This window comes from Tachysurus fulvidraco, chromosome 1 (genome assembly GCF_022655615.1).
Source record: "Tachysurus fulvidraco isolate hzauxx_2018 chromosome 1, HZAU_PFXX_2.0, whole genome shotgun sequence".
Classification (NCBI taxonomy): domain Eukaryota; kingdom Metazoa; phylum Chordata; class Actinopteri; order Siluriformes; family Bagridae; genus Tachysurus; species Tachysurus fulvidraco.
The window spans coordinates 9085826-9106294 of record NC_062518.1 but is presented as its reverse complement, the minus strand read 5'-3'; the positions used below and the strand labels follow the sequence as shown (position 1 = coordinate 9106294).

Genomic DNA, 20469 nt, shown 5'->3' with positions numbered 1-20469 from the left:
GTCAACACACAGAACCGTCCATTATAGAAAAAGCTTCCATCTGCTTAGGATTCAGTCCATGCTTCAGAAAAAAGAGACTGAAAAGGAAAAACTGTGCTTATAGATTTGTAGAGACAAGACACAGCCATTTCATGAATTGACTTAATGCTATTGCGTGTTTCTGTAAGCCACATCAGGGGAACGGCGTGCTGGGAAAAATGCACGCTTTTTCAAAGCTAATTCACGACATTCACAGGAAGAATGAAGCTGAGATGCTGAGATGGTTCAATACAATACAATACAATAGAGCATCAGACGCTGTTAGGGCTGTGTATTATAGTAGCTTTTTCTGAAGTTTAAACCTGCTCCACTGAAGATCTAATCTCTGCAATTATGTGTGTAGCCCCCTGTTACAACCGCAGGTGTTGTATATTTTTCTGGGCCATGATGGCTTAATGCATACATAAGGGACAAAAAAGAGACAGAAAGAAGACACAGAGCCAGATAGAGAGAGAAAGGAGAGAGAGAGAGAGAGAGAGAGAGAGAGAGAGAGAGAGAGAGAGAGAGAGAGAGAGAGAGAGAGAGAGAGAGAGAGAGAGAGAGAGAGATTGGGGGAGCAAACCTGCTAACTGGTCCATACAGCTGGCATTAGCAGGGCGGACTGGCAGATGGATAAGTCACGGGCTGTTTTCCCTTCTGTTACCAAAATGATTCACATTTAGAAAACCCCTTAGGTGCTTGAGTTATTTAGGTTTTTTCCATCCTTTTTTTTTTAAAGTAAAGAAAATTAAGAATTATTTTAATATACATCATGGTCTTTCTCAGATGTCCAAGTCCAAGTATATTACTAATGAATGGGGTAATACTTTGCAAGGTCACTTAAAGATCAAGCTAGCACCAAATAAGCACCTTTGTTCTTTAAAAACCAATAAAGCAACGAAAGCACAATATATAGAAACTTCCTGTATATATGGGTAATGAATTCAAAATACTTTTGCATGCAACCTACCTGCTCTTATCAGTTACAATTATACGTTGCAAAAACTTATCAAACATTCAGTCGAATGCATTCTACTACTGTACCTTTTAAAACAAGTGAGCGTATTTCATGTGAAAAGTTTGTGATTTGTCTCTGAGCCTCAAACATTTACAGCCTAAAGACTCAATGATTTTTAAAACTATGCACTCACAAGTAGTTATGACAATAGTTTAATTGAATCTAAAATTGGCAATGAAGATTGGAGTTACAGTAATGTGTCATGTTTTATAGTGTATGTCGTTAAAAGTACAAAATCTGGGATTGGCCATTGTCAATAAGATTAAAAATAGATAAAACATTTCTTAGAATTATGTGTGGTTAAATCCTATTCAAAATGTCACCTAGGGAGGACAAGTAAATGTTTCATACTTTGATATGCAATGCATGCTTGTGAAGGTATATGAGCAGGTAACAGGTGCTGTAGATATGACACATGCAAATGTTTTTCTTCTGTTAGCCTAGACTGAAATTTTACATTAAACATTAAAGGAGCAGTCTGTAATATATAGAGAGGTGAAATGAGCTGCAGTGGAAAATAAAGACCAAGCTTTCCACAACCGACCTCCCATCCGTTATTAAATGTATTAATGTTATGTAGATTTCCTTGTTAGGAAACGTTCTAAAGCTGAGGAGCTATATTCTGGCTCAGTCACTAACCAACCTACACATGACAACACAATCACATCCTGCATGCAGTCATGGCATGCAATTCAACCCTCTTAAGGAACATGCATGACCTAAATAAGTTATCATAATGATTCCTGTATAATTAAATGGAGGCTGTACTCGACATCTACAGCTCTGGAGCTCGTCCGGAGCTCAGCAGTGCAGCCTCCAGGAATATCAAAGAGGGTTTGCAAAATAAATAACTAAGATGGTTTTTGAAGCTGTAAGCAGCAGGTTATCCTCTCTGTGTAGATGCTTAGTGTAGGAGTTTAAGTTAAGTGCAAAAACAGTGACGACACTGTCCAAAAATTTAGACAAACCTACAGCATGCTTGTTCAGTTTCATGAGCAGAGAATTCTCACCAAGCAGTCCATTACATCCCAATCTTTCTCTCTCCACTTCGCACACACACTTAATCATGTATCACAAATTTCCACATATGCATCCACAAACGCATCCAACAACTTCACCTTTATAAAACTTAAAAAAAAAAAAACTTAAAAAAAAAAAAAAGATGACATTTGGAAATATTTCGACTTGATGAACAGATGCTGAAATGTCACCTAGATATAAAATGCGCTGAATTAGGGTTGGTGAATAAGTGAACTTTTTTTCACACAGCTGCTTAGGTAGTACATGTCTCATAATGCAGCAATAAATAATGATCAAACAAAATTACTTTATAACCATTTCTAAGAATTAAATAAAATAGTGTAAATAGTAGAACACATAGGTACCTCTTTGTGAAATAAGGTAATAATTGAGCAATACCAAATTGTGCCATGGAGGGGGGGTTTAGTATTTTTATCTGATTTATTATGACAAACTCACAATCAAGATGGAACTAATGTACCTAAATAAATAACTTCTACATAGGATTCAGTTGGTTGTGGTATAAATATTGGCAGAGAGTTAAAATCCACAATCCCTTCTGCACCTCTGACTACAACGTATCTAATTAGAAAGGTATCAGTGAAAGGTTTCAGGTTTGAAATCCAAATCAGTTTTGCTGTTAAACTTATTTTATATCTGAAAAAAATTTAGATGGTCAATTTTAGATGGTTTAGATGGTCACTTTGGATTTTAGTGGTCAAAAAAAAAAAAATACATACAGTATAACTTGCTAGGAAAAGTGTGCTGTGTCTGATTTCTTTCTAACCCATGGATGCCTGTCAGTGCCAGTGTTGCCCATTCAAACACCCTCCAGATTTCAGTTGCTTTGTCATTAAAACTTTTCATTCAGTGTCACTGACACATCTATACCAGATCGCCAGCGCTGACTAAGATTGTCACATTGTCTAATTAAAGCACAAAAGGACCGATGAACCATAGGTTTTGTGTGTTTTAGTTTGAATGGTTTGTTCTGTATGCCGTGTTTAGTATTTTAAATACTAGTACAACCTAGTACAACATTAGAGACATGAAACATTGCACATGCTTTCGATGAGTCTTTGTAAAACAATGCATTACCCAGCCCTAATAGTTTCATTATCAGTCTACTGATAGATGTGTTTTTAGCCCATTCGTCTTGTCATCACCCTCAACCCTGACAAGGAGCAAGCACATGTCCAGATATTATTAGGATGGTGGAACATTCTCATTAGAGCAATGGTGCTGTCATTTGTCTGCAAGCAAAAATATCCACCCAACAGCAGTTTTGATAAATCTCTGAATGTTGACATTTTGACAGAATGAAATCTCTTGTCATTTCAATAACATCTACATGGAAGTTCCAATTCATCACTGTGAAGCTCAATATGGCTTGGAGCAAGACTAGCAACTACATACATTACCTGTGATTGTCAGATCCTCAAATTATCAAGAAGGATACATTTTCAGCAGAGGTAAAATAACCAGCCCTTGAAATATCTTTTTTGGTCTCTAATGCAGCAGCTAACACATATTTGTCTTGACAAAGCCTTGGCTCTGTAACAATCCCTTATGCCCAGGGTGCTGCTTCTCAAAGCATGCTTGCCAAAATCGCATGCCTCCTGCACTTCCTACTCGGTTGCTGAGTGGGCCTCCACCTGCCCCATGTGTCCTTGCCCTGAGCCAAATCAACAGAGAGTTGCCTGTTCCACCATCACGGTACAAACCCGCCTTCTCTCCTCTCCTTTTCTTTCCTCTGGAGGATTGAGGCTTATTAAATATTCACAGTAAAAACGTCATCCTGAGCGCTTTCCTGCGTATGTGTATGAGCTTCCTCTTTCTTTCATGCTTAACAAGAACTGAAAAAATGTTGTTTTATGTGGCAAGTCTGATAAAAGAAAAATAGAAAAAGAAAAAAAGAGAGAGAGAGAGAGAGAGAGAGAGAGAGAGAGAGAGAGAGAGAGAGAGAGAGAGCTGTCTGAAATATGTAGAGATAAACAAACATGCTACAAGGAGTATTGCATTAAATGTGCAATAATAAATTTCATAATAAGCACCAATATGCAGATAACCACAAACCTCACCAAATAAATCCCACTGTGATAAATGTTTTGTTGAGTTACAAATGCTTGTAAAGCTGTAAAATATGTAATAATGTATTTTATTCTTGGTAAAAGTCTGGCTAGTCAAAATGATATTTAGTCAAATAAAAATGTTAATGTTGGTGATGTAAATGGTCAGACGTAGTTTCTTCAAGTGTTCGCCCTAACAAGACAAGTGCTTCAGAGCTTTAGAAATGAAAATAATGTCTCAGAAAAACATTATAACATATATATATATATATAGATAGATAGATAGATAGATAGATAGATAGATAGATAGATAGATAGATAGATAGATAGATAGATAGATAGATAGATAGATAGATAGATAGATAAAACAACATTTTTGTTGTTACAGATCTTGCATACAAATTTATTTTATTAAAGTGTAAACTATTTTTACTGGACTCACTGGCCACTATAATGACACTCATATCATCTTCCGTAGCTTTCCTGCTCTTCTAGGTTTTATTAAAAAACATTCTTGCCTTGATAGAACTCAAACAATGTGATATTCTTGGGTATAAATCAAAGAAATGGAGTTCTTTTCTGTTATACACACAGTCTCTGACTGAGGCTCTCTGACTGTGTGTTCAGCGGGAGTCTTTTCATTTGGAAGTGTTTTTCACTAGGGAAGTTCTCTTCATTGGTAGAAAATAGGTTTTATTTCTCACATGAGATCTTTCCCTGAAAAACATGGTTATGGCTGTATAAGATTTTAGACCAAAGAACACTGAATACTCAAATGTGATTGGACAGAAAAATGAAATTTTGTGTAACAGCAGTTTGGACAAGTCTTCTATTGATGCAGTTATTATAATATGGTATTTCTTCTATAGTAAATTATCCATGGACGAGGGATTCGTCTGTTCATCTTTTCAGCTTTCCAGACACAAACGTTTAACTGTTAAAACGATTTCTGACAGAATCTTTGAGGTTGGGGAAGGATGGAGGGTTTTGTGGTTGGTGAAGAAAATACTACTTTGTTATAAGTGATAACAGGAACTAACTTGTTTTGGAGATAATTCAATACATTACATGTTACTACTGTATAAACAATTAGAGAGTATGATATTCTATAATTAATACGACATTTTAATCATTGGCAAATAGCTGTGGTCTAAGAGGAATAAAACACTTCATTTCTCCTTTTGAAGCTTACTAAACTATATTTTTCTCCACTGATTTATCTGTAATATGTAGTAACAAACTGTATTAAGACAAGGATTTGTATTTCATGTTTGAAAAATGATGCTTGAGAATACACCTACGGCTTTCAAACAATAATGCAGCACTGATGTTACTTGAATATGTGAAATTACCATACATATTGTTATCAGTCTCTGAGCTAAACCAGAATTGTCATGGTAAATTAAATAAAAAGAGCTGAATGCATATGTTTTTTGGAGCCGGCGGTTTTGGAGCATGGAAAAAGGTTATTTTCACAGATATTCATATTTCACTTCTCATATTATTTTAATATATAACTCATACTGAACTGTAATCAACCTCTTGGTTGCCTTCTTCTGTGACTCTCTTGTGTTTGTCCAGTGGGATTCAGCATGCCTCCATGCACTAATTGAGGACATGCAGTACAGTCTTATTCTCTTATCACTCGTAACGTGTCTCTCTTGAGATAACGGTGGCTGGCGTCCAAACTTCTCATTTGCATGAGCATTAGCCAGGGTGGTGAACAAGCTGTATTATGTGCGCTGACCTAAATTCCATTAACCTACGGGTTAAAAGAGTCCTCGTTCTTTCTGGCTCGTCCTGTCAACTTTACCAAACTACACATTGAAATAACAATCAGGGAGAACAGGACAGAAAAGCTTGGAGGTTTGTTGCAGAATTGTAAGAGGTCTATTCTTTAGTCCTTCTCGTCATTCTCACATGCAAAAGCAAATGTCACAGGGATTGAAGATAATGCTAAATATAGCCTACATTTTCAAATTATCAAATTTTGCTTATCTGATGAAGCATATTAGAAAATGCCTGATAATTCAAGCAGTTTATACTGCAGTTGTTCCATATAAGGACAATACTCTATGTGTGGTATCGGCATGGTTTCGCTGGCACAGATGGATAATCCTTCATTTTCAACAAAAATACAAGAGGCTTTTCTCTGCTTTTCATTGAAAGGCACCCATGATCAAACCTCCGCATTTTCAGCAATAAAGCCAAGAGCAAGAACATTTAATGATCAGTGGTTCATGTGCATTGTAGCTGGGTTCTCCTGTAGCTGGTGTACATTTATAGATTAAATACAGTTGCAAAACACACCATACAGTAGTCTGATTTGAGATTTTTTTATGGCAGCGCATGTTAAAAAAATGGCAATTTATAAAATCACCTTAAAGAAAAAATAATCAGAACATTGAGTTTAAATTTGACAGCTTCTCGAAAAGGTCAGGCTATAGCATCATAACTATAATGTAGCCGCAATGTTCTAAAAGACATCTGCTGTAATAATACTTTGGTTCACAGTGAACATTGCTGACATTGACATCTGCTCTTGCCAGAACAGTTTCTTTACTGCTGAAGGTTTTTTTTGTTTTCCTAATGAACCTTTCAATTTAACCACTTTCTTTTCTTTTTTTTGGTGTTGCGGGTAAAACATTGTCGGGTATCTTTGAGTTATCTTTGTGATAGAAATAAGTATTCACTTTATTGTGACAAGAAAACAAAGTCTAGGTAAACTATTAGCTGTGTAGAAACATAATATTGATACTGGGTAGGACCTCCTTGCTCTAAGAACAGCCTCAATTCATCACAGATTCAACATGGTGTTAGAAACATTCCTTTCAGATTCTGATCCATGTGGACAAGATTGTATCACATACTGTAATTGCTGGAGATCTGTTAGCTGCAACTCATGCTGTGACTCTCCAACCTTCCAAAGGTGCTCTATTGGATCCAGTCACTGGGGAGGCTTTTGAATTACACTGAACTTATCATGTTCATGGAAGTAACACCAGCTTGTGCTTTGTCACATGCAGGAAGAAGCCATTAGGGGACAGAAATAGCCATGAAGGGATTCATATGGTCAGAAATAATACTCAGAAAGGCTGTTGCATTCAAACGATGCCCAATTGGCGTGTCAAGAAAACATTACACCATCAGCAGTCTGACGTGTTGACATAAGGCAGGTCAAGTCCATGAATTTCTGCTGTCAATGCCAAACTCTGACACCACCACCTGCATGTTGCAGTAGAAAACAAAATTCATCACACCAGTCAAAATCAGTGTTGATGACCTTGTGCCAATTACAGCCTCAGATTCCTGTTGCTAGTTAACAGAAGTAGACCCCTGCTTCTGTAGACCATCATCCTCAAGATTCACAACGTATTGTGTGTTAGGAGTTGCTTTTGTGTAAAGATACTGAGCTATCTGTAGCCTCCCTGTCAGGTAAAACTAGTCATCCTTTATTGACCTCCATGCTTCTCATTTCCATCCAAAGAACTGTTGCACAATGGATATACAGTATATATTTTTTGTTTTCCACACCATTCTGTATAAACTCTAGAGCCTATTGTGTCTGAAAAATAAAAGATCAGCAGTTTGTGAACTACTCAAACCAGACCATCTGGAACCAACAACCTTGTTGCTCTGAAAGATCTTTCTGCTCATAATGATGCTTTATGTACATTAACTAATGATCTTCAAAAGCATCTGCATGATTTTATACATTATACTCATGCCGATTGATTCGCTGACGGGATACATACATCAAATGTATGAGCGTGAGTTTGTTCCAAATATAATTAATTATATGTACAAATTGATACCTATATTTTGCAAAATAATGGCAGAATCTAAGTAGCAATGAGAACACACTCATAATATGTTAATGAGGTTTGAATAATTTTATTTCAGTTCAGGATTCTGGTCTTTCAGTCTTATCTCTATTTTCAAAGATACAAAATTCCAGAGGACAAATTGGGCTTACAGATATTTAAAAGTGCTTAACTCAGACAAGAATAGTAATTAAACTGCATTTTCATTTAGATTACTTTGGGCAGCTCTGATGTTCAATGCCGTCATCCTCATTAACCTGCTCTCTAGATCAATACCAGGCTTGCAAGTAATGTCACATTGGTTGGTGATAAAGTTTCTTACAAACAACTTATCATGAAACTGGGTTTTTCAATGGCTTTATTAAATAATTCTAAGAAATCAGGATGAGGGAATAAAATTGGCCTCAGTGTTACATTTTTTTTTTTTATAGCTACTTGAGTTTGAAAGTAATTTGACTCAATTGGGTCTTACCTTTGCCATAGCTGGAGTGCAGTTTGATAGCCCTGCCCTGGATGACATGCAGGTAGGTGAAGCCAATGGCGAACGTGAGAAGCACAAGGAGCAGGAGGAGCTTGAACTGCTTGCGTATTTTCTTCAGAGGGAAGCGCATCCTCCTCACAACAGCATATCACGCTCAGGGAAGAATTCAGGAGGAGACTGAAGGCTGCTTTTCACTGCTCTGGTACTGGAAATGTTTGAGGACATATAATGTAGACTCACACTTACAATCTGTATTTGTCAAACAGTCTGTAACACCGAAAGCAGTAATTTAACACTGCAAGAATTAATTCAGTGTTTCAGGTGTTAAATTAACACTAGTGTTGTCAGTTAAAACCTATGAGCTTGTTCAGCATGTGGGAGGTATTCGGTATAATTAATGGTCATACAATTAAGTAATAGTTCTTTTAGCACCCAATATGTATTCAACATTGGAAGAGAATTCTATATATATATATGTGTTAATTAGTTAGTAATTCAATAATAGAAGAATAATTCTTGAATATAACGCAAGCTTTCACAGGGAAAAAACGTAATACTATACAGGGTTTGAAAAAGTCTAGGAGATTACGGTGGCTTTGCAAGGATTCCTAAGATTTCAATGGAAAGTCAAAGACAAGTTGACGTCAAGTTACATTTTCACATTTTATTTCTGTGAAGCTGCTAGAAGACGATGTGAAAATGCACATTGTTAAACACAAAACAGTGCGAGAGAAATACAATTAAATTGAATTACATTTTCCAACATAGACTTTAACAATGGAAAGCCAGCATTATTTCAAACCATTGATACTGTAGCATTTTATTTTAACCTCATAAGTAAAAAAAAGGTTAAAGTTTAGACTCAATTCCTCATGGTTCATGCTAAGCACATGAGAGTGAAATATACAGTACTGCACTAGCCAAAATATGGATGTATGTTTATGGTCAGTGACAAGGCCAAACCCTTTCCCAAGTGTGTAACATGTTGGAAGTAGATATGAACACCTGGCAATAAAACAAACAAGGCATGGGTAAAGAGATTTTTAAAATAGCTTCAAAACTGGTAAATGAGCAAAAATAAATCACTACACCTTAACATGATTAGCATCTCCAGGTGTACTTTAGGCAAATAATTTAGGTTCAGCTGATGGCTGGAAACTCCTGCTATATTTGTTAATATTGTATTTATTTGCTAGTATTTTAAAGCATGCTTCAACACCCTAGGTGTTAAATGGACATTGTAAGGTTAATTGAACACTACAGGTGTTAATGTTGCACTGCAGGTGTACGTTTAGTAACGGACGTCGAAACATTTTCACACAGTATAAATGTTGTTGTGTAGAAAATAAAACTGCAAAAATCAGCATGTGTTTGTACTGCATATCTAATGTAATCACAGTACCGATGTGATGTAGACTAACAATTTTCTGAGAGGCATCTAATGAGAATGATCCCAATTCCCTTTCTCTCATTACAATATGCATCACTTTCATTATATTTCCTCACATCTTATCCCACAGAGAACTCGTACACATAATCCCTGGAGAGAAAGCAGTATTGCATCCAGATACACTTCACATCACATTAAGTTCATTTCCACAATAAAGACTTACCATTGATGGATGTCTTGGGGTGATGTGTTCATGTTGCACGAGACAGATTCAGTGTTGAAGGTGCTGATGTGTGCTAGAGGATTGTTGATGGAGATGAAAGCAAAGTCATCTGCTGTATCTTTCGATGTTCTTCAGGTTCTGGTGCTGTGAAATGCAGATTGTGAGTAATGTGACAGGGGATCAGGACGCTGCAAACTTTGCATTGGTCAGTGTGGAAAGTTCAGCTCTGAAAATCAAGTCCTAACAGATAAAAAAAGGCAATTCAATCTGTTCAATTGCTTTTTGTCCTAATCCCGATTCTCTCTCTTGCTCGATTGGAAATGCATGAACGTGCATTAACTTCTGAACCGAATTTCCCTCATGACATCCTATCACGGATCCGATCAGGTCTCGTGCTAACGGAACCCGGAACTCTCTCAGTTCGTGGTGTCCCGTGCGCACGAACCTCTCTCTCTCTCTCTCACTTCTCTCTCTCTCTCTATTACACACACACTCTCTATCTCTCTCTCTGTCTCTCTCTCACGCACACACACACACTCTCTCACACACACTCTCTCTCTCTGACGCACACACTCTCTCTTTCTCTCTCACACACACACACACACTCTCTCTCTCACACACAGACACACAGACACACACTCTCTCTCTCTCTCTCTCTCTCTCTCTCTCTCTCTCTCTCTCTCTCTCTCTCTCTCTCTCTCTCTCTCACACACACACACACACACACACACACACACACACACACACACACACACACTCCGTACCGAACCGCCCTTTGTTCTCTTTAATCTCCAAAACACACGTAGCGCAAAATCCCACCGTAATCCACGTAAAAGCCTGTGCGCGCGCGCGCGGTGATGGAGAAATGAAGCAGCATCCTCGCGTGCACTCTGAAGCGCTCGCGCTGCTTTTGTGCGCGCCACCTACAGCTCCACACACACAGACACACGAGCGGCGGTGCGCGCACACACACGTACAAACACACACACACACACACACACACACACACACACACACACACACACACACACACACACACACACACCTACTCTTCCTTTACCCTTTCTTTGCCTCCATGTTACAGCTGAGGGCAAAAGTTTACCTTTAATCATTATCATCATCGTTCTCTTCCTCCTCCTCCTCATCAGATATTCCTAAAATTGTAGTACATTTTCCATATGTCTCCCAAAAACCACAGGTGGATACAAACTTTTGTGTGGTGTGTGTGTGGTGTATGTGTGTGTGGTGTCTGTGTGTGTGTGTGTGTGTGTGTGTGTGTGTGGTGTATGGTGTGTGTGTGGGGGTGTGTGTGTGCGTGTACTTTATTCTGTTTAGGTCTTAAAAGCATTCTGAATGTAAAGGCATTCTGTCACAGGGAGTGCAGACCTCTGCACATAATTGAATATTAACACACAGACTTCAGTTTATTAAGGATAGAGTAACAATGCAGCTTTATCATCTCTCTGCAATTAGTTCATTCCTTGAACATTCATTTATTCCAGGTTTTTTTTTTTCATTTTCTTCTTTATATGCAACTAACAACAAAAGAAGTTTGTGAAATAGCTTTGTTTCGAATAGAACAATAAAGAACACATTGAGAAGCAGGTCAAAACTCTTTACAGTCTATCGGGTCTGGTCACAGATCTGCTCTGCCTTTATGTCTAGTCAGTAGAGATATCTACCTGATGTGTACTGGAATGACAGTCTGAGGTGTGTAGCTTTACCAGTGGAGTTAGACTTGGATGTCTGTTGTTATATAGTGTATACTGACCAGACAATTTAGATCAAAACATTTCAGCTCAGTGTGTTGTGCAGAGACACGGGTACTCTCAGTTAAGATGGATGAGAATGCCTCTCCGCCTCTCATTGCTTTTTTTTTACAGTGATGCATGACTTTTAGCATCTGGCAAAAACTGGAATAAATCACACAAACACTCATGTCACCATGAACTGTCAATGTCCTCAGGGGACTAGAGACAGGTTCAGGTCTACAGCTCTGTTTGCTAGCTTGAGAAATTGACTCAATTGCTGGCGCACCTGCATCAGCCACCTCAGGAGGAGAGCTATTACTTTTGAAGTGCACAGCCTAAAACAGCAGAATGAATAATTCATGCAAAATGTGTTATAGTATCTGTATATGTGTCATAGGATGTGTTGTAATATCTTTTAATGTATGTATGGATCTGCTTTATGCTAGATCAATTCATAAATAAATCTGCTGCATTGTTTTGTTATTTAATTTTTGCTGTAGTGTGCACAGATCAGAATCTGTACATTGGCATCATCTACTGGTTATTGAATATACTGCATGTCTACTCCGATTCATATTGGTCTATATGTCTTCCCTGTTTCCACAAGTACATTATCAGAAGTGTGTCTAGGCTAAATGCTAAATGTTCTTTTTATAGTGAATAGTCACTTTTACATAAATATTTACCTGTTATTCTATTGGTGCATTCATTTGTTCTTTGTACTTTAAAAATGCAAACGGATGACCGATAAAATGATGGATGGCCAAAAAGATAGACAGAGAGATATGTTGACAGATAAATAAACAAATAGACAGACACAGACAGATAGACAGACACATACAGTAACTAGCAAATCTCTCTATATAGATAACAGTCAGACAGACAGACAGACAGACAGACAGACAGACAAACATACATACAGACAGACAGACAGACAGACAGACAAACAGACAGACAGACAGACAGACAGACAGACAGACAGACAGGTGAATAAATAGATCAGCAGAAATTCATGTTATTAAAAATGCAGAAAAAAAAATCAACACAATCAATGTGAAGAAAATGTCTATTTCTGCCACTGAAAGCACCTTGAAAATTGAATATCATTACAATATACAGAGTAAATAAAACCAAAGCTTTCTGGTTGGAGCTCTCAAAACTCCTTACAAAGGAATGTACAGTAAAATACAGTTATTTCCAAAACATGCATGAGAAGAAAAAAAATGAGAGCACTCTGAGAAAAGAAAAGAAAAGAAAAGAAAAGAAAAGAAAAGAAAAGAAAAGAAAAGAAAGAGATGTTATACAACTGACAATCATTTGCTAATATTTTGAGCTAATATTTTGACCTGGACTTCAGTGCATATTGAGTTACTGAGCTGAACATACAGTGAATCTGTGCAGCAGGAATACACCAGCGATGCTCAGTGAGGTTGTGGACAAATACTACAATATTACAGTGAAAAATCTCTACTGAAATCATGTAGTGTGAAATATGGTAATTCTGAATATTATACTGATTGTACAGATTATTATAAAAATGCAATATAACACTAATGTCTCAAGATGAGCAGAGGTACAAAATAAAAACACATGAATCAGCAGAGCATGTGGCATTAAAGTATGTGGCATTAAAGCATGTGGCATTAAAGGATGTGTTATTGGTGTGAATCTGCAAAACTAGCATCAAAGAATTTCTAGATTTGAAACAACTGATAAACAGTTTGAAAACAATGACTTGCTTAGGGATCTATTCCTATACTCCCATTTTAGTAAGACAATCTTAATAATTATTTACATAATACATCAATTATAGGAAGTTTTATACTGTGTATTGCTATCATATTGAGAACTGCACACACACACACACACACACACACACACACACACACACACACACACACACACACACACACACACACACACACACACACACACACACACACACACACACACACACACACACACCTGCAGATTTTAAATGCCTTTTAAGAATACACAAAAAATAGTCTAAATAATGGTACATTTTTAGTGCAAAAGCACTAAAGTCCCCTCAGAGTACTAGGATGAAGCTGCCTACAAAAAGTTATACTTGGCAAGAAAAACTCGCATTATGCCACAAATGAATGTAGCTGCATACTAAAACACACAAAGTAATAAAAGTAAAACATTCATCCTGAGACCTAAAGCGTTCTGCAAAGCTGCACAAAAAGAAGAACACCGATAAGACAAAACCAATATTAAATATAAATGAAAACAATTTTGAAAATAAAAGGTTACAATTGTGAATTAACACAGTACCTGTATTAATATAATTTATACTATACAAATGTCTAAAAGCCTATAGACACTAAAGGCTAAAAGCATTAAAATGCAATACTTCAAAAAATGTGTTACTTTCATTTACAAAATGTTCACTTACAGTACATTAACACAGAAAATCCTTCTGGCATAAAATGTTGGCTAATTCTTCCCTTAACCTGGCTAGTACAGCGTTCATTATAAAGCAAATTTATTAAAAATATCAAAATACATTTTCTGACCTTTTAAGTTATAGATGTAACTGAAAACATAAAAGCCAAAACACAACAGATTTTTTTTTTAAAGAAATGTGGTCTAGATTATATTGTATGTCTCACATATTAACAAACATTTATTTATTTGTATTTATTGTAAGCCCAGTTTTCTAATGTAATGTAATTAAGTTTGTTTGTTTAATGCTTGAAAGCATGAAGATAAATTCATTACAATTCATGAAAAGTAATAAAAAGGTTGTTTATCAATAATTATTATCAATAATAATAATAATAATAATAATAATAATAATAATAATAATAATAATAATAATAATAATAATAATAATAAAGCACTTCTCCGTTTCTGTTGGTTTCATATTTCTGTTAAATAATTTTTTTTTTGGCCAAAAATCTTTAATTCACTAATTTATAGAACAATAGAACACATACTAAAATAATGCAGGCAAAAAATAAATAAATTAACAAACAATGAAAGGAAATATTACAAGGCTAAAGATGATATTTGTGGCTCATGTATAACAGTAAGCCAGCTCTCTTTATTTAAATTATTTTCTTGGTTTAAGCAACATTTGAATAACCTGTTAAAGATTTACCTTTTTTTGTTAAGATCTAATAAACCATTGTAAACCAATTAATAACTGGTATATAAAAACTGAACTTTGTGTGATTTTAAGAGGCATCTCTACCCAGTCACAGTACAATAAAATGTTATTTGCCCATGCAATGCAGCAGTGTATTTTTTCATTTTGTTTGTGAAATGTGACATCCCTTTGAGAAACGTTTGTTAGGAAGAATGATATTGCAAAATGAAGTGGAACAAAGGCAATGTTTCTTAAAATTGTAAATGCCTTACAAACAGCTGGCTTAAAAAGTCTCTGATTTTGGCAGAGTGGGAAGATCATGGTGCTGAAACAGTGGGTCTGAGTGAACAGTCATCAGTTTCCTTCCAGTGGTGGTTAATGAAACCCCTCTGTGTGGGGAAGATGACTGTTGTTCAGAGTCTGTGTTGGGAAGTTCAATAAAAGCAGAATTCTGAGTTAAAACCACAGACTTCACTGACACAAATTTTTTCTCTTCTCTTGTTTCCACCATTTCTGTTTTTGGGAGGTTTTCATATTGGGGATCCTTCATTGAGGCTGTAGATAATGTTAACTGGCACTTGCTTGGGAGCATTACAAATAAATCATCCTCCAATGTAGCCTGCAAAGTGTCTTGTGAAATGTCCTGAGGTGCATATAAATGTGCTGATTCTGTTGAAGTACCACACATATTCATAGCCAGGTGGGAAGGAAGTGAAGAGTTATTCGCTTCCTTAATTTTAGGGGGTTCATATGGTGGTGGCTGCTCTTCCTGGGTTTCCATCACTCCGTCTGGGCCAAAAACTATCTCAGTATGGACCAGCACCGGGTCAGGGGAGGGAAATGGAGAAATGCCGTCTATTTCCCTGTCCTGAAAGGGCCACTTATCTTCTGGGGAGCCCCGATCAGGAACAATTGATTCCTGGAGTGAGATTTGGATTAGAGCTGGAGTTTGTTTGGCTAACTGGCTCTTGTCTGGTGTTTCCTGATCCAAGGCCGGGTTTTGGAGTCGCCTATGGGGCAGCAGGACAGGCAGCTCCACACCAAGTGGATTCCGTGGCAACTCATCAGGCTTAGCTGGAAATGGAATAAACACAGATACTTATACAATAGGACTGAAGTATTAGAAGGTCATTCATCCACTATGGACCATGTTCAAAATATGTGACTTCCAAAAGTCCAAAATTTCCAATATATTGCTTTTGTTTGCTCACATTAATTACTGCAAATTTGGTTTAATTTAACAATATGGCTTTTATACTCATCAGTCAGCAAATAATAATAAAAAAGCCCTTGTTCATATACATCATATTATTTTGTAGCCATGAAATGCAAAATTTGAGAATTTATGTGTTATTGTACATACACTTTTTTGGTATATCAAGTTGCTGAATTAATAAAATGTGTTTTGTTCAGTTAATGCACATTCTAATCATACGTAACTACTGGCCTTCTGTTTTAGGCAAACTAAACAATTCACAATTGTGCACAAGTCCTGTCAGCTGCTGAATAGCACTTAAGTCTGATATCACATCTGAGGTCTGAATACAGATATACTGTACACAAACCCTGACTATACATGCTTAACTCAACACAATCCTGAATCCTGTTTTGTTTATTATGAAACTCTTATAACATAATGTACTACAAATATACAGAAAATAGAATATAACCTGGAGAAGGAAGGTCCAGCTTCATTTTGCGCAGCTCTGTCATGGAGACCTGAAGCTGCTCAATGACTATATCATCGCTGAGCTCGAAGGATTGGGCAATCTTCTCTTGTAGAAACTCTCTCAATTCCTCCAGAGACATCTTCAACAAACGCTCTGTAATGATGAAGCTTCAATTCACACCAAGAGACTGATGCTGTACAATTTTACTGCACCTTTTCAATTGATTTACAACTTTACTGTTCCCAAAGAATACTGGAATGATGTTCACACCGAACGAAAGAAGAAATTTTAGCTTACTTTTGTGCAGTTTAAGGATGGTGTAGGCCATGGCTGTGAGGATCTTCTCACCCTCAAGAATAAAGATGTCCCACAGGCGTAAGGTCAGGGTGAATGGTGTCTGAGAGGAGGAATTAATTCAGGTTTAAATTTGCACAGTCTGTACAAAACCTCTGTCCAGATATTGGTTGCTGATTTTAAGTACCTTGGATAGAAGAAGCTGCTGAGTTGGTGAGAAGCACCGCATTATATAGTGGTCTGTATCTTGACAAGTAATCATTTTAGCTCATAGACTAAATGAGAAAAAATTGCACAGCTACACATGCTTTCAGAAAACATGCATTGTGATTTAATCGAATCATCAAGCATAGTATTAGCTAATGTTACCTCTACAGCAACAGCTATTCCAATGATTAAAATTTCACTAACATGCTAGTTAATTTAATTAATGTTAATTAGTTAACATTAACTAACAGGCTAGTTAATGTTAATCTTGGTGTTATTAAGTACATTAAGATGTCCATCTTCAATCACTTTCGCTATCAGTCACTTAAGTGCAATTTAGCATTGACCGTTTGCACAGCTGCATGTTTTTTTTTTAAAGTGAAAGGAAACCCGACAACCCGACTGGAAAGCCACACGTATACAGTGAGAAAACTCAAAGCTCCACAAAGCAACGTCAGCTGTTTAAGATTCTTCTTATCTAATAGACATAAATAGAAGTCTTTTGCTCTAACACATGTTCAAGTTGTAACATATGTCCTGTGTTTGTTGTAACATGAATGAATGCCCGTGTGTGGGTGTGGGGGTGGGGTCGGGTGGGCGGTGGGGGTAGATGAGAGGGAGTAGGGCAGGAGCTGCATGTGGTGCACACTCACCCGGTCAATAAAACACTGCAGGAACCATTTAGTACTGTAAATGCCGCTGGACATCTGCTCCTTGTCCTGATGAGGAAGAAATGAAAAGAGACAGAAGAGAGACCACAGAAATATGAGATATACAGTAATTCTAGTAATGAATTAATAGTTTCTAATGTCCTTTACAGTGTTATTGTAGTGAAAATCTATATTTTACCAGATGCTTCTTCAGTTTAGGAAGAAGTTTGGACAGAATCTGATCATGGTGATTCTGGAACCTCTGCAGTTTGGGAAATCCTGGGATAAAGAAACCTATTGGGGAAAAATCTTGATCAAAACTGAATCTCCAAATCAACAGAAAAATACTTATTGGATATTACCGGGAAATCAGCATTCTGAGCCACAAAACCTACTGCAAAAACCCTGGCTACTGAACTCGATATAGCGTTTGGTATTAAAACATCTGAGCAATGAGAAGAGCTTACCGTGCATGGCGTGTTGCTGATTGGTCAAGAGCTGTGACATGGCCCAAAATGCATCTTCCTCATTCATGTACATCAGCAGAATGGCAGCTATCTGACTCATTCCTTGGCAGTAGCTCACCTCCTGCAGAGACACACACATGCACAGAGAGAAAGAAAGAGAGAGAGAGAGAGAGAGAGAGAGAGAGAGAGAGAGAGAGAGAGAAAGAGAGAGAGAGAGAGAGTAAAATCTATATGCTGTCATATTCTGTAATATCATTTTTATTATGACTGAGCATGACTACACTCTTGCTCTCACTGCTCTCTGCCTCTATTTCATACAAAAACATATACTGAACATACATGCAGGACTTCTTGTCTTTAATAACTCAGTTACTTTTGGCTGTTCACTCACCGTGTTGTATACGGAGTATGCAGTGAGCATGTGGAACAGTGACTGCTGCCTGTGTAGAAATAGTGAGCACAAGCAAATCAGTTCATTCAGCAGTATCAAAGCCAATGCAGTCGACATTAACAACACAGAAATCCCCTTGTACATTAAAAAAACCCACACTGCTGTACTCCAAATCCATGACAGATTCTATTACATAGCCCTGTGTTTAAAAAGTGCTCTGCAATTCAGAAAGCCAAATTCTTGAGGTGGAGCGTGATTCTTTCCTGTTAGCTAAACTCATAGCTGCACCCTTCCTTATACGTTAGAGCATTAATGACAGTTTGCATGTGCAAGACTTTCCATTGAACTCTAGAGGCCTGCAATCTATTAAGCCTCCGGTGACGTCAATGTGTTTCTTGTACACTTGGGAAACAAGCAGTATGAATGTGAAAAAAATAAATAAATTGAGAAAAACTAAAATGATGTGACAAACAAAAGTGTTTCCAGGCAGGGAGAAAGTCTGCCTTGTTTTCTAGGAAAGGTGTAATTTCTAATCTCAAGAATACATTGCATAAGAGCTAACATGAATATAGAGAGAAAACGAACTAAAACTTCAATCCAAACAATTTATAATTACACACATGCACATTAACAAGTGCAGAAATCTTTTAAGCTGGTAAGCAGGCCAGCATATCAGAACACAGGAAGCTAGCCGAATAGCTTGGTGTAAACCAATCCTGTTATACAAGATATCTATTAATACACACACACACACACACACACACACACACACACACACACACACACACACACACACACACACACACACACACACACACACACACACTCACTCCCAATTTCTTATTTAAGGATACAAGGTCTCTATGTACTGTTTATGTGCTACCTGGCACACAGTAAAACAGTTATATGTTAAAATACAGTAGTCAAACAAATTAATAAGCCAAAACTGCAACCACAATTCAGAAATACAATACCATACTTTATATTCTAATGAGATACTGTAGATATGCTGTCAGCTTTTCAGTAGGTAAATGCATTATTTAGAATAAAAAGGCTAGTCTTTTTCTTTGCGAGGGTCAACTGTCATGTCCAATCAGCAATGTGCATGTGATAGCTAATGTCCTACACTTTCCATTTTTGGTTTAAGGTTGACGGATTTTTTTTATTTGCTCAGCAAAGAAGCAGAGAGCTACATTACAGATGAAGCAGCATGGAAGTCAATGATGGAGAAAACGATATTTAAATGTGTTTCATAATGTCTTTTGGTAGTCATTTAACTGAAAGCATTAGTGTTGATACTTATATATTCGTTGCAAGAGGCCAAAATTTCACACAGATAGTAACCAGAGCTCAGGATCAAACATGGGATCTTGGATCTGAGATGTGGCAATGCTTCCTGCTGTGAATGTTACAACGGATTAAATTAATTAGAAATGAACGATATTGTAAGAATGTCTGTGTTGTTTTGGGAACAAGAGGCTGTTCAGCCAGTCACTGCTATTTGATGTCATCCGTGTGTGTTAGTGTGTGTTAGTGTGTGTGTGTGTTTGTGTGTGTGTGTGTGTGTGTGTGTGAGAGAGAGAGAGAGAGAGAGAGAGAGAGAGAGAGATAAAGAGAGAGAAAGAATTGATTAAAATCCATGAGTCATAAAATCGTAAAGAAATCTGTAGCTGTACTTTAGTCATCATTCATTGGACGGATATGTTAATGCTATCCTGCTACACATAAAAACTACAGTAACGTTTTACATTAAGAGAGAGTCTGCTCTGGATTACTGTATATTTAAAAAAAATGCATTTAAGAAGGTTGGTTCCCAAGCATGTGTGTGATAGCAGATGATAGTGTGTAGTGTGTACAGTATATGGGTGGATGAGAAAATGT

The 20469-nt window shown here is 37.0% G+C and overlaps 2 protein-coding genes across 8 annotated transcripts in view; both read right to left on the bottom strand.

Moving 5' to 3' along the window:
• b4galnt4b (beta-1,4-N-acetyl-galactosaminyl transferase 4b) overlaps positions 1-10996 on the bottom strand; it is a 95506-nt gene extending 84510 nt beyond the window's left edge. Inside the window, exons 1-3 of one of the 3 annotated variants that reach the window (XM_027136881.2) lie at positions 10863-10996; positions 10044-10187; positions 8422-8635 (exon numbers count right to left, since the gene is read on the bottom strand). In XM_027136881.2, the coding sequence (XP_026992682.1) occupies positions 8422-8560 (139 nt within the window). In that variant the 5' untranslated portion in view covers positions 8561-8635; positions 10044-10187; positions 10863-10996. Of the gene's footprint in view, positions 1-8421; positions 8636-10043; positions 10595-10807 lie in introns of those variants that run through there. The other 2 variants (XM_027136880.2, XM_047806713.1) reach the window with 2 other exon arrangements.
• Positions 10997-12842: 1846 nt separating this feature from the next.
• Positions 12843-20469, bottom strand: part of si:ch211-288d18.1 (USP6 N-terminal-like protein) — a 29594-nt gene continuing 21967 nt past the window's right edge. For all 5 annotated transcript variants that reach the window (XM_047807389.1, XM_047807327.1, XM_027136900.2 and 2 more), the window contains 7 exons: positions 18589-18637; positions 18198-18318; positions 17930-18024; positions 17734-17799; positions 16877-16976; positions 16580-16732; positions 12843-15983 (listed from right to left, as the gene is read on the bottom strand). In XM_047807389.1, coding sequence (XP_047663345.1) covers positions 15193-15983; positions 16580-16732; positions 16877-16976; positions 17734-17799; positions 17930-18024; positions 18198-18318; positions 18589-18637 — 1375 coding nt within the window. In that variant the 3' untranslated portion in view covers positions 12843-15192. The remainder of the gene's footprint in view (positions 15984-16579; positions 16733-16876; positions 16977-17733; positions 17800-17929; positions 18025-18197; positions 18319-18588; positions 18638-20469) is intronic.